At 36.8% G+C, this 15,764-nt stretch overlaps 1 protein-coding gene across 2 annotated transcripts in view; it reads left to right on the top strand.

Annotated features, from left to right (window-relative positions):
* The window catches only part of TAOK1 (TAO kinase 1), a 157,368-nt gene that overhangs the window by 126,055 nt on the left and 15,549 nt on the right, over positions 1-15,764 (top strand). For both annotated transcript variants that reach the window (XM_021704581.2, XM_021704580.2), the window contains 6 exons: positions 2,105-2,341; positions 4,294-4,422; positions 6,313-6,516; positions 7,344-7,583; positions 11,166-11,378; positions 13,071-13,253. In XM_021704581.2, coding sequence (XP_021560256.1) covers positions 2,105-2,341; positions 4,294-4,422; positions 6,313-6,516; positions 7,344-7,583; positions 11,166-11,378; positions 13,071-13,253 — 1,206 coding nt within the window. The remainder of the gene's footprint in view (positions 1-2,104; positions 2,342-4,293; positions 4,423-6,312; positions 6,517-7,343; positions 7,584-11,165; positions 11,379-13,070; positions 13,254-15,764) is intronic.

The raw sequence follows: 15,764 nt of genomic DNA, 5'->3' as shown, positions 1-15,764 counted from the left end.
TCATAACAGCACTATTCATAATAGCCATATCCATCAGCAAATGAATGATAAATTATGGTATATGCATACAATGGAATATTAAATGGAATATTATTTGGCTGTAAAAAGGAATGAAATACTGATACATGCTACAACATGGATGAACCTTGAAAACATGCTAAATGAAGGAAGCCAGGCATAAAAGATCATATTATATGACTATATGAAATATCCAAAATAGATGTGAATCCATAGAAATGGAAAATAAATTGGTGGTTACGAGCAGAGAATGGGGAACAGGATTTTCTTCTGAGATGATAAAAATGTTTTGTAATTAGATAAAGGTGGTAGTTGTATAACATTGTGAATATTCTAAATGCCACTGAGTTGTTCACTTTGAAATGATTAATTTGGGATGCCTGGGTGGCTCAGCTGGTTAAGCATCTGGCTCTTCGTTTCAGCTCAGGTCATGATCCCAGGGTCCTGGGATCCAGCCCAGGGTCCTGGGTTCCAGCCCCACGTCGGGCTCCGCACTTAGCAGGGAGTCTGCTTGAGCATTCTCTCCCTCACCCTTTGCCCCTCCCCACACTCGCTCACACACTCGTTTGCTCTCTCTCTAAAATAAATAAATAAATATTTTTAAAAAATGAATAATTTTAGGGGTGCCTGGCTGGCTCAGTTAGAAGAGCACGCGACTTAGTCTTGGAGTTGTGAGTGAATTTCACCTCACTTTAAAAATCCAATTTATAAATTTGTGTCTTCCAAATTTTTATTTAAAGTCTAGTAAGTTAACATATAGTGTAATGTTGATTTCAGGAGTCGAATTTAGTGATTCATCACTTATACATAACACCCAGTGCTCATCATAACAAGTGACCTCCTTAATCCCCATCATCCACTTAGCCCTCCTGCCCCCCACCCATGTCCCTCCATCAACCCTCTGTTCTCTGTTGTTAAGAGTCTTTTATGGGGGTGCCTGGGTGGCTCAGTTGTTAAGCGTCTGCCTTTGGCTCAGGTCATGATCCCAGGTCCTGGGATCGAGCCCCGCATCAGGCTCCCTGCTCTGCGGGGGGCCTGCTTCTCTCTCTCCCTCTCCCCCTGCTTGTGTTCCCTCTCTCTCCTTTTTTCCCTTTCCCATATGTTCATCTGTTTTGTTTCCTAAATTCCACGTATGAGTGAAATCATGTGGTATTTGTCTTTCTCTTATTTTGCCTAGCTCCGTCCACATCGTTACAAATGGCAAGATTTCATTCTTTTTGATGGCTGAATAATATTTGTGTGTGTGTGTGTGTGTGATCTTCTTTACCCATTCATCAGTTGATGGACATTTGGGCTCTTTTCATAGTTTGACTATTACATTTTTTTCTTTATAGCCAGTGCCTTTTGTGTCCTGTCCAGGAAATATTTGCTTACACAGTAGTCCATGTCTTATTTTGCTTTATGATTCTGTGTTTTTTTTTTTAAGATCTTATTTATTATTTGACAGAGAGATATAGCAAGAGAGGGAACAAGAAGCAGAGGGAGTGAGAGAGAGGGAGAAGCAGGCTTCCCACTGAGCAGGGAGCCCGATGCGGGGCTTGATCCCAGGACTCTGGGATCATACGATTCTAAGTTTTATGTTTAGATCAAATGATTCTTTTCAAATTAATTTTTGAATATAGAGTGATAATAGGAGTCAGGTCTATTTATTTTTACAGGGAACCAGTTGTTTCAGCAGGATTTATTAAAAAACGCTTTCCATTTTGAATTAACTGGAATTTTTGGTAGAAAATCCAGTTGACTGAGTATGTGTGGGTCTATTTCTAGATTTTGTTCTGTTCCTTTGATCAGTTCAGTCTGTCCTTATCCCAATACCACATTGTTTTGATTGCTGAAGTATATGTCTTCCAACTTTTTCTTCCCCCTCAAGATTGTTTTGGGTATTCTTGGCCTTTTATATTCCCATATAAATTTTAGAATCAACTTGTTTATTTCTTTAAAAGACCTGCTGGAAATTTAATTGAAAACTGCTAACTGGGATCTCTTAAATTAATTGCCTCCTTAGTTAATAGAGTGATCTAAAATGCTTTTGAAAGAAATGTTTTGCTTTATTTTGTTCTTTTCTGTCCATTGTTTGTATGTCTAGGTTACAAGGCAAATGCAAGAACATGAGCAGGACTCTGAGCTTAGAGAACAGATGTCTGGCTATAAGAGAATGAGGCGGCAACATCAAAAGCAGTTGATGACTCTGGAAAATAAGCTGAAGGCTGAGATGGATGAACATCGCCTCAGATTAGACAAAGATCTGGAAACTCAGCGTAACAATTTTGCTGCAGAAATGGAGAAACTTATCAAGAAACATCAGGCTGCTATGGAAAAAGAGGTGGCTGATTCAGTATTATTAATTTGTTCTAGCTTGTAACCATCCCAGAATTAACCAAGATAATATTTTGATGTTAGAGTATCTCTTCCCCAGAACCAAGCAAATCAATTGGAGAGAGAGACATTTACATAACATGTAAAATATCAGGTACCGAGTCTGGGAACCAATAGACACGGGATTATTTCCTGATACATGATAGATTTAGTGTCACGGTGGGTAAGTCATTCATTCATCTGTTCTGGGCCTCAGGTACTCTGGTTATCTGGGAAGAGTTTGATAAATCACTTATTAGTAACATGGTTCAGGTCTCAAAAAAATCATTTGTGATTCCCTTTTCTGTGTATTTTTTGGAAACTGTCCTTAAATTTATAGCAACATTTTTATATCAGAGAATAATTGAAGATTAATATATAAAGAGAATGTTAAAGATTATAAATTAATAAGAGAGTCAGATTAAGGTTTAGCCCATTTGTTTATTTACAAATAAGTGTCATTTTACTATATGATAAAAGCACATTTTTTAGGATTCTTGTTATGTGAAACCTTTTCTTGTAAAGGTTTTTTTTTTTTTTAAAGATTTTATTTATTTATTTGAGAGAGAGAATGAGATAGAGAGAGCATGAGAGTGGGGAGGGTCAGGGGGAGAAGCAGACTCCCTGCTGAGCAGGGAGCCCGATGTGGGACTCGATCACAGGACTCCAGGATCATGACCTGAGCCGAAGGCAGTTGCTTAACCAACTGAGCCACCCAGGCGCCCCTTGTAAAGGTTTTTGATGTCCCATTAGTTTCATTTTATTTCATAGTCATGTTTGTCAAGTAAAATGTAAGCGTCTCAGTAAATTCAACAGAATATCTTCAAATATGTCTGGTAGTCCACATTAAAGCATTATTTATCATAGCTACCCTGTTCAACCTTCCTCCCCCCCCCCCAAAAAAAGAACCACTCTCTTACAATAGTAGAGAATTTAGCAAAATAATTCATGGTGTAAATAAACATTTGATTTTGAAATAATTTGGTGAAAGAATTATCCTGTTGGTCATTGGGTAGTATTTTTAATAACTTAGGAAGAGGTAGATACTAACATATTTAGGAAAGCATTTCATGAAATGGGATATAGAATATGATTACAAATTTAAGAAATAGATATGCATAGAAAATATTAGGAAGGGTATACACCAAAATGTTTATATTGGTTATCTCTGGGTGCTAAACTCATGTAATATTTTCCTTCTTTGTGTTTTTCTATACTTCCTAAATGTTCTACAGTGATTATGCATTGCATATATCATCAGAAATAAGGGGTGCCTGGCTGGCAAAAGTCGGTGGAATATGCAACTCTTGATCTCAGGGTTGTAAGTTTGACCCCCATGTTGGGTGTAGAGATTACTGAAAAATAAAAACTTTTAAAATAAGGGGAAAACAGTATGATACATATGTCTAATAATTAATATTTTCATATTATTTAATATATAAGAGGTCAAGTTTTACATTTAAAGATAAACATATTACATTATTTCATATACAAGTCAACCAAGATAAGAAGTCATGATTGAATTATATTTATAGATAAATGTGTATTTGTTTGTTTTTTTATTGCGGGGAGAACATACTCCTGTTAAATGGGGGGAAAAAAAAGGTGAAAACATTCTGACCCTGTACAAGATCAACATTTTAAAGACGAGTTCCATTTTATTGGTTCTCTGAAATTCAAATGAAGATGCTGAGTACTCCAGAAGCCAATATTGTTATATGTTAACTGCCGAAAATTTAAATAAAAATAAAAAAGGATGCTGAGTAACAAGTATTAATAATTTGTTGGGTATTCTCATTTTGGTAATACACTGAATTTTTTGATCATGGGAGAAAATGGTATCCTTGGTAACGTGTATTCAAATGCTGCTTTGAATCTATCAACTTAACTAATTTGATCCATTTTTAAAATTTTCTATAGGCTAAAGTGATGGCCAATGAGGAGAAAAAATTTCAGCAACATATTCAGGCCCAACAGAAGAAAGAACTGAATAGTTTTTTGGAGTCCCAGAAAAGAGAATATAAACTTCGAAAAGAACAGCTTAAGGAGGTACTTATTTTATAAACATTTTCAAGGCAGTTATCTGCTTATTGATTATACGTAATGTTGATCAACTCGTAGAACCATGAAGATAAATTTTTCTCTTGTTGTTTGTCACCATGAAATGTGTATCAGTTTGAATGAAGACATTGATGACTGAGATCCTCAATTGAGGAGGTTTACGTAAAAAGAATCATCTCCTGAAAACATAAGTTATTTTATTTATAATAGCTTTCCTAAGCACTTGTTAAGTAACTGATTAGAAATAAAAATATGTAAGCTGTGGAAAAAAAAGCCACACATTTCTTTCTTTAAAAATAAACTATTCCGGGGTGCCTAGGTGGCTCAGTCGGTTGGGTGTCTGACTCTTGCTCTCAGCTGGGGTTGTGATCTGGAGTCTTGACATGGAGCCCCCCTCCTCAGGCTCCACACACAGCAGGGAGTCTGCTTGAGATTTTCTCCGCCGCTTGTGTGCACATTCTCTGTCTATATAATAAATCTTTAAATAATCCTTTAGGTGTATAACACGTGCGTGCGTGCATGCATGTGTGTGTTCATTCCAAATGATTCTCAGTATAGAGGAAGGGACATACTAGACTTTTGGTGGGGAAATTCCCTGGCAGAAGATTTTGAGAAAGATACCAGGTGATTCTCAGGAAACAAAAGAGAGGATCATAGGGGAAAGGAGGGAAAAATAAAATAAGACAAATGAAATTAGAGAGGGAGACAAACCATAAGAGGCTTTTAATCATAGGAAACAAACTGAGGGTTGCTGGAGGGGAAGTGGGTGGGGGGATGGGGTAACTGGGTGATGGCATTAAGGAGGGCATATGATGAGCATTGGGTGTTATATGCAACTGATGAATTACTGAACTCTATATCTGAAACTAATGATACACTATATGTTAACAAATTGAATTTAAATAAAATAAGTTAAAAAAAAAAAAGATACCAGGTGATTTTCTGTCTATGTGCCTATGTTATCCTTGTCTTTTCCTATAGTGTGTGTGCATATACACCCTCATTTGAGAACTAATTTATGTGCTTTTTATTTTTACATGTTTGAATATCTTATGAACTTAAGTTATAAAGAATTTGTCTTTTTCTTGAGTAACAGGGAAAGGACCATAAGGTTAGTAGTCTCTGAAAAATCAACTTAGACTTAGGAAAGATGGCTGATTTGTATTCTCTGCAATATTGATGGCTTTTTAGGTTGAAAATATACTAGTATTAATTGACATCCTAGGGTTCACCTCATTGAGTATATGATGAATGTTCTCATCTTGCCCAATATAAGTGTTATTTTCATGTAGGTAGTTTTTGAGATGATACTTAAAATGCTATAGAAAAGCATTGGTTTTGATTCGTTCAGTGGTCATTAATGCTAAATATTAAATACCACTCATAAAAAAGATTTCTGTTCTCCCATGATTTTAATTTAATTAATTTAATTTAATTTCCAAGTTTTTTATATTGAGTACATCCATAATCTTGCCAAAAGCTTGATATTTAGAATGTTAAAAACCAAATGAGACATAACTGTATTTTAGCCCTAATTTTAATTTACATGTGATTTTTACCTGAAAGCACTACCTTCTATCTCTTCTTGGGAAGGATTTAAAGAAAGATATTTTTACTCCATTTAACAATCATTGTGTGCTTTTGAATCATCATAAGTGTAGCTGTGCAAAGCGAAAAGGTATGCATGTTTTCTAATGTACTTTTCTCTTTTTCCACTGGTCACTCAAGAAAAAGGAAAACTTACCAGCCTCCTTAAGGTCATTGCCCTGCCTGAGCACTAGAACGTTTATTTAAATTTACCAGATACCAAATTTTATATTAAGTTTATTCATGTACTTAATTTTTATGTATTTTGAACTGAGTTCTTTATGTTTCCAGGAACTGAATGAAAACCAGAGCACCCCAAAAAAAGAAAAACAAGAATGGCTTTCAAAGCAGAAAGAGAATATACAACATTTCCAAGCAGAGGAAGAGGCTAATCTTCTACGACGACAGAGGCAATACTTAGAGCTGGAATGCCGTCGCTTTAAGAGAAGAATGTTACTTGGACGCCATAACTTAGAGCAGGACCTTGTCAGGGAGGTATGTTTGAATGATGTGATATCAGAAATACGTCTGTCATATCCCAGCTGCAAGGCCTTTGTACTCATAATTCCCTGGCCTAAATCCTTCTTTCCCAGATATTCAATCCACATGGCTTGCTTTCTTCCTTTAAATGTTCTTCTTTACACTTCTTTCTCTTACACATATAGAATACAGGCAGCCTTGGGGCACTTAGGTGATGCAGTTAAGTGTCCGACTTTTGATTTGGCTCAGGTCGTGATTGCCAGGTTGTGAGATCAAGCTCCAACTAGGGCTCCGTGCTTAGTTCTGCTTGGGACTCTCCTTCTCTCTCTGCCCCTCTCTACCACAGGCATGTTCTCGCTCTCTCTCAAATAAATAAATAGGTCTTAAAAAAAAAAAAGAAGGAAATAGAATACAGGCAGCCTAGCTCTACAGTCCATATTCTTAACCACTACACTACACTGGGTATGCTCCTCCTAATAGAATTGAATAGTATACTCTGAAAAAATTCAGAGGATGGCTTACGAACCTTCTTCAAATATAAAATTAGGAGACAATAAAGAAAGGAAAGAGGGAAGGACAGTAAACTTCTTGAGATAGATTTGATAGATTTTAAACTTACTGCATAAAGTAGTGTTAGTAAATAGTAAATGGACAGCATAAAGAAAATTTGTGCTGCTAATTGTTCATTTACTACAGTAAATATTATAAAACCCTCATACTTACTATGTAGCCATTATTGAATCAGAGGATCACATCTATTTCCTGGTTGTTCTGTTTCTTAGGATTTTTTTCCTGGCATCATACAGCAGTATTATACCTTTGTCTTTTGTGTTATGGATTAGGAGTTAAATAAAAGGCAGACTCAAAAGGACTTAGAGCATGCCATGCTACTGCGACAGCATGAATCCATGCAGGAACTGGAGTTCCGTCACCTCAACACCATTCAGAAGATGCGCTGTGAGTTGATCAGATTGCAGCATCAAACTGAGCTGACAAACCAGCTGGAATATAACAAGCGAAGAGAACGAGAACTAAGGCGAAAGCATGTCATGGAGGTTCGACAACAGCCTAAGAGTCTAAAGGTACCTTTAACCTAAGCTTCTTGATAAAAGGGAGAAGAGATAAAAGGCATCCATGTAAACAGTAAAAGTCTAAGACAGAGGTCTGGCATAAAGAAATTGAATAAACTTTTTTCTTTTCATTTTAACAATGTTTGGTTAGTATTTTAACATTTTAAGAATGTTTTGGTTTATGTATTTCTCAGCAGTATACCAAAACTTTCTGGTATACAGTTGTAGGACATGCCATAAGTAAGAATCAAAATTCTGATTTTTAATATACCCAAATGTCCAATGCTGATATTATAGTTGACATGTCAACATGCTAACCTGTTTTCTTCTTTCTGTTGTTCCAAGTAATATAATTTTGGAATCTTACTTACTCTAAATATGATTTGTTTCCAAAAAAGACACTAAGTTCTTAATCAGCACAGAAGCCAATGAATAGAAAATGTCTTTTTTACTCCCTCTCCCTTCATTGTCTATACTTATCTTAAAAGGAACAAAGAAATCATTACAGTGTTACTCGAGTCTGCTTGCTTGCTTTCTTTGCTTGGTAGTGTAGGTAAGACCATGGCGTAGGTAGTTGGGATATATGTGCGTGTGTGTGTGTGTGTGTGTGTGTTTTATTAGCACATCAGAGTAGAGCAAGTTGTTATATAGCCCTCCCCCCAATAAATAAGTAAAGATAAGTGTTGGTGATATATAATACCAAAGGACTTTAAATTTTGTATTTACTTTGAATACAGGAATTCATTCACATAGTATGAAATGTGAAGATACCAAAGTGTATTATAAAGATTTCCCTCTCTCCCCTTATCTCTCCAGCCAGCTGGTCTAGCCCAGAGTCAACCAGAGTTAACAATTACAGGACATTTTCAAATTTTATAACTTGTAATAAATATTTGAAGGAATATAATCACATTACTCTTAATGAGCAAAAACAAAATCATCCACTGCATAGGTGGTCATCTGTAGTAGTACCTCAGTTAATTCGGATATGTCTGCAAATTTTAAACTTTTATTTACATCCAGTAAGGCCCATATCCCCTAGTATTTCCTTTTTAAACTTTACCCTACGCCCTTTTATTTGAGAATTTAACTATAAAACTGTTTTTTGTCTTTAACTGTCCTGGAGTGAAGTGAAATTCATTCAAAGAGGTAATCTGTGTTAAAATCTAGAAACTATACTATATCCAATTGTAACTCTGATTCCCATGCAACTCCATTCTAAAAGACTGTCTTGAATGAAATATAAAAGCAAAATTAAGATGGTTTATTCTTTCCTTGTGAACTGGGATAAAATTTCACTTTTTTGTGTCTTCAAAATAATTAATAAACATCATTTACAGAGTAGCTTATGTTGACTACCCATATAGCCTTCATTAATCATTACTTAGAAAAATTGGAATTCATAATGATTTTTCAGATTTATTTTGTCTTTGTAATGAAGAGGGTATATACTCTTTTGGCTACAGAACAATTTCCCCCAAGAGATTTTTAAAACAATATGTCTGTAAAATTATTGTTTTAAAGTCAACAGCACCCAGAAGCAAACCACACTGAAAGCTTGTTAGTTTTCTCTAGTCATACCATAAATCTGATATGACTGCATTTCTCTAGGGACTTGGAATAGGTGGTTGTTTGATATTTAAGCCTTCCTTTCTGTTTCCTCTTGTTGGAGCCTTTTTGTTTGAAAGCTTATTAACACTAGATTTTATTTTTACAGATGGTCTGACTATTTCACAATCATAGTCAGACTTTGAATGACTTAGAATGCCTCCTTTGATGACCAGTGACCTCTAGATTTTCCATAAAGGAAATTGTTCTGTTATTTTAGTAGGGAAGAAAATCATGGTGTTCCTCTTAGTTATATATATTTATCTCCTTGCTCCATTTGAACAAAAGAAACACCAAGTCATCCCATTTTTAAATGCCTAAGTCATAATAGTTGTTTCTTCCAACTTCCTTCAAGACTTTAATGGGGGGGCGCCTGGGTGGCTCAGTCGGTTAAGCGTCTGCCTTCGGCTCAGGTCATGATCCCAGGGTCCTGGGATCGAGCCCCGCATCGGGCTCCCTGCTCCGCGGGAAGCCTGCTTCTCCCTCTCCCACTCCCCCTACTTGTGTTCCCTCTCTCACTGTGTCTGTCAAATAAATAAATAAAATCTTTAAAAAAAAAAAAAAAGACTTTAATGGGGAGTAGGGGGACTTTAGTTTGAGCACTTGGGGTTTCTATAGTTTATTCTTGATTGTGAGTGTTACTCTTCTTGTTGAAAAAAAAATTGCAAGTTCTTTTTCTCATTAGGCTAATGATACGGAATGATTACAGTTTTCTTGGTATCCTATTTTAAAAATAAAAACTTTTATTAAAAGATTGAATGTTATACAGAGGCAGGAGAGAATGTCTAAATGTCATTGTTTCATTCCTAGCTAACTTGGAAGAATTTTGTTAACCAAGGACAGTATTTAAGTGTGGTGCTACTCCGCATAATTAAACCAAGAGTTTATCTTTCTAGTTAGACAATTTTTGACCCTTCACAGAATAAAGTATCATGACTATGACCTAGTGCCTCGGTTGGTGTGAAATATGGAAAAGGTCTACTTGACGTTGTAATATTACAAGGGGTGGTGAATGACTAGTTCCTTGACAAGTGGTTTACTTTGGTAAGGTGTGCATTTGTTGCATACTGAATCAACCAGTCAGTATCTGGCAGTATTTATATTAAGGTAAAATAATTTCAAGTATAGGTTCTGCCTTAGTGTAGTAAATGAATATATTCTCGCAGGCTCACTCAGTATACTTTATAGAATAATATCTCATGATTAACAAAAATCAAAGCCAAAACTCTTCTGTCTCTGAGCTCAGTTATTTTATCTCAGAAATATTTATGTAGCTCATGTCTCTTATCACTCCCAAGAAAGTTGTCCTCTCCCTTGCCCCATAACTTTTGTTTGACCTTTAAAAGATGAGCTAACCTGATTGACTTTCAAGTTTTTGCTTATGGCATTAAAGAGTAAACCATTACTAAGTATGTTTCTATCTAGTTTATTCCCTTAAGGAAAAGATAATTAATTGTAAATAATATTAGTTACTAATACCCTGCTTTGTGGGGTCTGTTATTCAGTATGTAGTTAGAGTTGAGATTGTTATTAAAAGAAATTAAAGCAAAGTGCCTCAGATAAGGAACAGAGTAAATATGCTTATTTTCTCCCTCAGAGATCTGATAAAATATTGTCTGGCCAGTAAAATACCTTTATATCTACTATACTTAATGCATGAGAAGAAATTTAATTTTCTGTCATGGTAATTTTAATATTTACTCAAGTCACCAAATTTACTAACAAAATAACAAGTATTGCTTGAAGTCCTATGATAAATGAATTTCTGGATATTTTAATGTTTTAAATTAGAGCTTTTGTTATAAAAATGCGTAGAATCCAGTGGTTTGACCCAATAGCTAAGTGCAAAAGTACCTGCAGCCTTATGATCTCGACCTTTTTGTTTTTCTTCTCCCTTTCTCCTTGTTGCCCTTATTTTAATGTAAGCCTAAGGTACACCAAATGCCATATATTAAAAATTATATGCATTTGTTTTTTTCTTCCCAGTCTAAAGAACTCCAAATAAAAAAGCAGTTTCAGGACACCTGCAAAATCCAAACCAGACAGTATAAAGCATTAAGAAATCACCTATTGGAGACGACACCAAAGAGTGAGCACAAGGCTGTTCTGAAACGGCTCAAGGAGGAGCAGACCCGGAAGTTAGCCATCTTGGCTGAGCAGTATGACCACAGCATTAATGAAATGCTCTCCACACAAGCTGTGAGTTTGTTTTATTAGGCAAAATAAATTGTTAGTGATCCTTTCCTTCTACCCAGCAATTAAAATACTAGTTAGAAATGACCGTTCTCCTGCAGCTTGGGAAATAGTAGTGATGGTCCATATTCTTCCTTCTCTGGAGCATTGCTTGGAAGCATGCATGATATATATAGAATTCTCATTGGTACATTTAGACCTGAAGGGTTTTTTAAAAAACATTTTATTTATTTATTTGAGAAAGAGACAGGAAAGAGAGCACAAGTGGGGTGAGGGGCAGAGGGAGAAGCAGATTCCCCGCCAAGCAGAGAGCCTGATGTGGGGCTTGATCCCAGGACCCTAGGATCATGAACTGAGCCGAAGGCAGACGCTTAACTGACTGAGCCACCCAGGCGCCCCTAGACCTGAAGTTTTAAACAGGCTCTCTGCCAGTGCCTCTCAGGTGTTTAGCACATATCCCAATAGCATATATCAAGGATTGGAGCAGCAGCTTTGTTAGGTAGTGAGCAAAAAGTAGTACTGTATTTGGAATCCAAATGGTCACATTTGAGTACAAATATAAAATATTTTCTTTCTTTTTTTTTTAATTAAAGATTTATTTATTTATTTTAGAGAGAGCGTGCAGGGGGTGGGGGGTGGGAAGAGAGAGGGGGAAGGAAGCAGGCTCCATGCTGAGCTCGGAGCCCCATGTCGGGCTCTATCCCATAACCCTGAGATTATGACCAAAGCCGAAACCAAGAGTCAGACACAACCGACTTAGCCACCCAGGCACCCCAAGATATTTTCTGTATAAGTTTTGTAAACATTTTCTTAAAGAGCCAGATAGTAAATATTTTAGAGTTTGTAGGCCAGGAGGCAAAATTGAAGATATTATGTGGGTAGTTATATAGCCATTTAAAATGTAACTATTTCAGGGGCACCTGGGTGGCTTAGTCGTTAAGTGTCTGCCTTTGGAGATCATGATCCCAGGGTCCTGGGATTGAGCCCCACATTGGGCTTCCTGCTCAGCGGGAAGCCTGCTTCTCCCTCTCCCACTCCCCCTGCTTGTGTTCCCTCTCTCTGTCAAATAAATAAATAAAAATCTTTAAAAAAAAAAAATTAAAAAATAAAATGTAACTATTTCAAATGTAAAAACCATTTTGGGGGCTCCTGGGTGGTGCAGTTGGTTAAGCCTCCCAACTCTTGGTTTCAGCTCAGATCATGATCTTGGGGTCTTGAGATTGGGCTCCCTGTTGAGCTCCGTGCTCAATGAAGAATCAGCTTGGGATTCTCTCTCCCTCTCCCTCTGCCCCTCCCGCTCGTGCTCTCTCTCTAGGATAAATAAATCTTCAAAGAACAAAAAAACCCGGGCAGCTGCCCAGATTTGGCTAGTAGGCTGTTTGCTGGTCCTTACGCTATAGTTATTTCCATTGGAGAGAAACATTCAGAGTCTTAACTTATATCATCTTATCATATTCTAGATTTTTCTTAAGAAAAATGTGGTTATTTAGGCATCCTACAAAGAGCTCATGATATCTTTATCTTCCTAATGCCATCAATGGTTATTAGGCCTTCCTTTTTCAGAGATGTTTACTCCAGGGTATGAGAGAGAACAGTTGTTATCCTACAAAAGAGTACTCTGTCTTCTCTCATACCTCCTCTTTTCCATAGGTGAGGAATAGATAACTCACAGTAGGATATTTTCTTTCTCTTTTTCAGCTACGTTTGGATGAAGCACAGGAAGCAGAGTGCCAGGTTTTGAAGATGCAGCTGCAGCAGGAACTGGAGCTGTTGAATGCATATCAAAGCAAAATCAAGATGCAAGCCGAGGCACAACATGATCGAGAACTTCGAGAGCTTGAACAGAGGGTCTCCCTCCGCAGGGCACTCTTAGAACAAAAGGTATAAGTAATCTGAGGAAGGTAATTGTGCTAGGGTTTGCTTTCAGCAGAAGCATTTTATAAATCTTTTTTCATATTGACAGGTGGTATTGAATTGTTTTCACAATACCATATCTCCTTAATTCTGGTTTTGGTAGTGTTCTTCTTTTTCTTTAAAATTACTGATTCAGTAATGAACCTTATAATTATTGAGTACTAAACATCAAGAGAATATAATTAAGTAGTAATTGCTAGAGGAAGGAATATGGGGTTATGTGAAGACAGTTGAATTGGGAGAGAGTAGCTCCGGCTCCGTGTTCCTCACTTCTTTTATGTACCTAGCTCTACCTAAGGAGATTGGAGAAAAACTTGGTTAGTGAAGCAAAAGAACGTTAGTAGTTGCCTTGGAGAAGCAGGGACAAAGGATCAGGAATATATATACTTTACTTATACTTCCTGGACCTGCAACTATACAGATTGGTGGAAGATAATTATAGGACAGATTATTTTCACACAGGTGAAAAATCAAGCTGAAGATGTTACTTCTAGATGTATCTGTATTTATTTATTTTTTACTTATTCTTTGTCAGATATATTAAAGAATAGAACTAGAATCCCCAAATTCATTTCATCCTTTAAGGTGGTAAAGTTGAGTGTGTGTGAATATGTGTGTGTTTTGGGGGAAAGAATGATGGGCAGAAGATTTTTGAGAGATAAAGAGGAAAGCATTTGTTGTTAGAATATAGTTGACCCTCGAACAACGTAGGGGTTAGAGGCTGCTACAACCTATGCAGTTGAAAATTTGCATGTACCTTTTCTTACACATATAAAAGTGACCAGAAGCCTTACCGATAACATAGTCGATTAACACATATTTTGTATGTTATGTGTATTATATACTGTATTCTTATAATAAACCAAGCTAGAGAAGAGAAAATAACTATACTATAGTATACTATAGGACTACTAAATATACTAAAAGGACTATACTGTATTTATTGGAAAAAATCCACATGTAAGAGGACCCATGTAGTTCAAACTCATGTTGTTCAAGGATTGACTGTAGTAGAATATCAGTTGTATCCAGGATTCGGAGCTGTGTTTAAGAATTCCTGAGCCATAAGTTCCCAACAGCTGGTATAGTCTTAGGTCCATTGTAAGTGAATATTTGCCTAATGGTCTTGGCTAATGAAAGTTGTTATTGTTTCTGGATAAAATTACAGTGCCTTCTTACATTCAAAAAATTGTCTTAAAAAAATCACTTAACTAAGATGTTACTATTTCCCTGGGACAGCTGTCTTTATTACTAGCTTCTTTGAGAGGCACTTGGCTCTAAAAATTATCTTGGTTATGTTTCTCATTCAAGATGAGAGAGAACACGTAAATTTTGAGAAAAATCTATAGTTTGTTAGATTTATAAATCTGATTCCAATTTGAACATTTAAAATTCATTCTGAAGTTCTGTCATGCTTCAAAATTATCACTAAAAGGAAAACCTCTATAGTATTTTAGAAATAGTGTCGTGAGGGGCGCCTGGGTGGCTCAGTCGTTAAGCGTCTGCCTTCAGCTCAGGTCATGATCCCAAGGTCTGGGATCAAGCCCCGTATCGGGCTCCCTGCTCTGTGGGAAGCCTGCTTCTCCCTCTCCCACTCCCCCTGCTTGTGTTCCCTCTCTCGCTGTCTCTCTCTCTGTCAAAAATAAATAAAAAATCTTAAAAAAAAAAAAAAGAAATAGTGTCGTGAAAGAAATATTGGTACTATTAAAAATATATTTGTATTTTTAGCTCCACCTAGTGGCTCAGAGTTAAACAGTACTAATTAGTAACTTAGGTACAATCTTATTTCGATGTATGGACCAAAGTCTACAAGTTCTACAAAGCCTGGTTTAAAACTGATACCCATTGGTGAAGGTGCAGTAGTACTCTCATATACTGTAAATGCATTTTGAAAAGCAATTTGGATGTATATATTGAGTTTTGGAATTGTTAAGCATTTGAGACTTTGAGAATTTAGTCTAAGGAAAAGAAATCCAAAATATAGGGAAAATTGTGCATATAAACAGTCATTATAACATGTTCTGGTTTTTTTTAAAGATTTTATTTATTCACTTGATAGAGACACAGCGAGAGATGGAACACAAGCAGGGGGAGTGGGAGAGGGAGAAGCAGGCTTCCCGCCGAGCAGGGAGCCCGATGTGGGGCTCGATCCCAGGACCCCGGGATCATGACCTGAGCCGAAGGCAGACGCTTAACGACTGAGCCATCCAGGCGCCCCTATTACATGTTTTTTTCAGATTTTATTTATTTATTTGAGAGAGAGGCAGAAATAGTGGCAGAGAGTATGAGTGGGGAGGAGAGGGAGAAGCAGGCTACCTGCTGAGCAGGGAACCTGACATGGGGCTCCATCCCAGGAGCCTGGAATCATGACCTGAGCCGAAGGCAGAGACTAACCGACTGAGCCAACCAGGCGCCCCCTTTATAACATATTTTATCATGATTTAAAACATTAACCTGGGGCGCCTGGGTAGCTCAGTC

This window comes from Neomonachus schauinslandi, chromosome 15 (genome assembly GCF_002201575.2).
Source record: "Neomonachus schauinslandi chromosome 15, ASM220157v2, whole genome shotgun sequence".
Classification (NCBI taxonomy): Eukaryota; Metazoa; Chordata; class Mammalia; order Carnivora; family Phocidae; genus Neomonachus; species Neomonachus schauinslandi.
The sequence above is the reverse complement of the archived record's forward strand: the minus strand, read 5'-3'. Positions and strand labels throughout refer to the sequence as shown.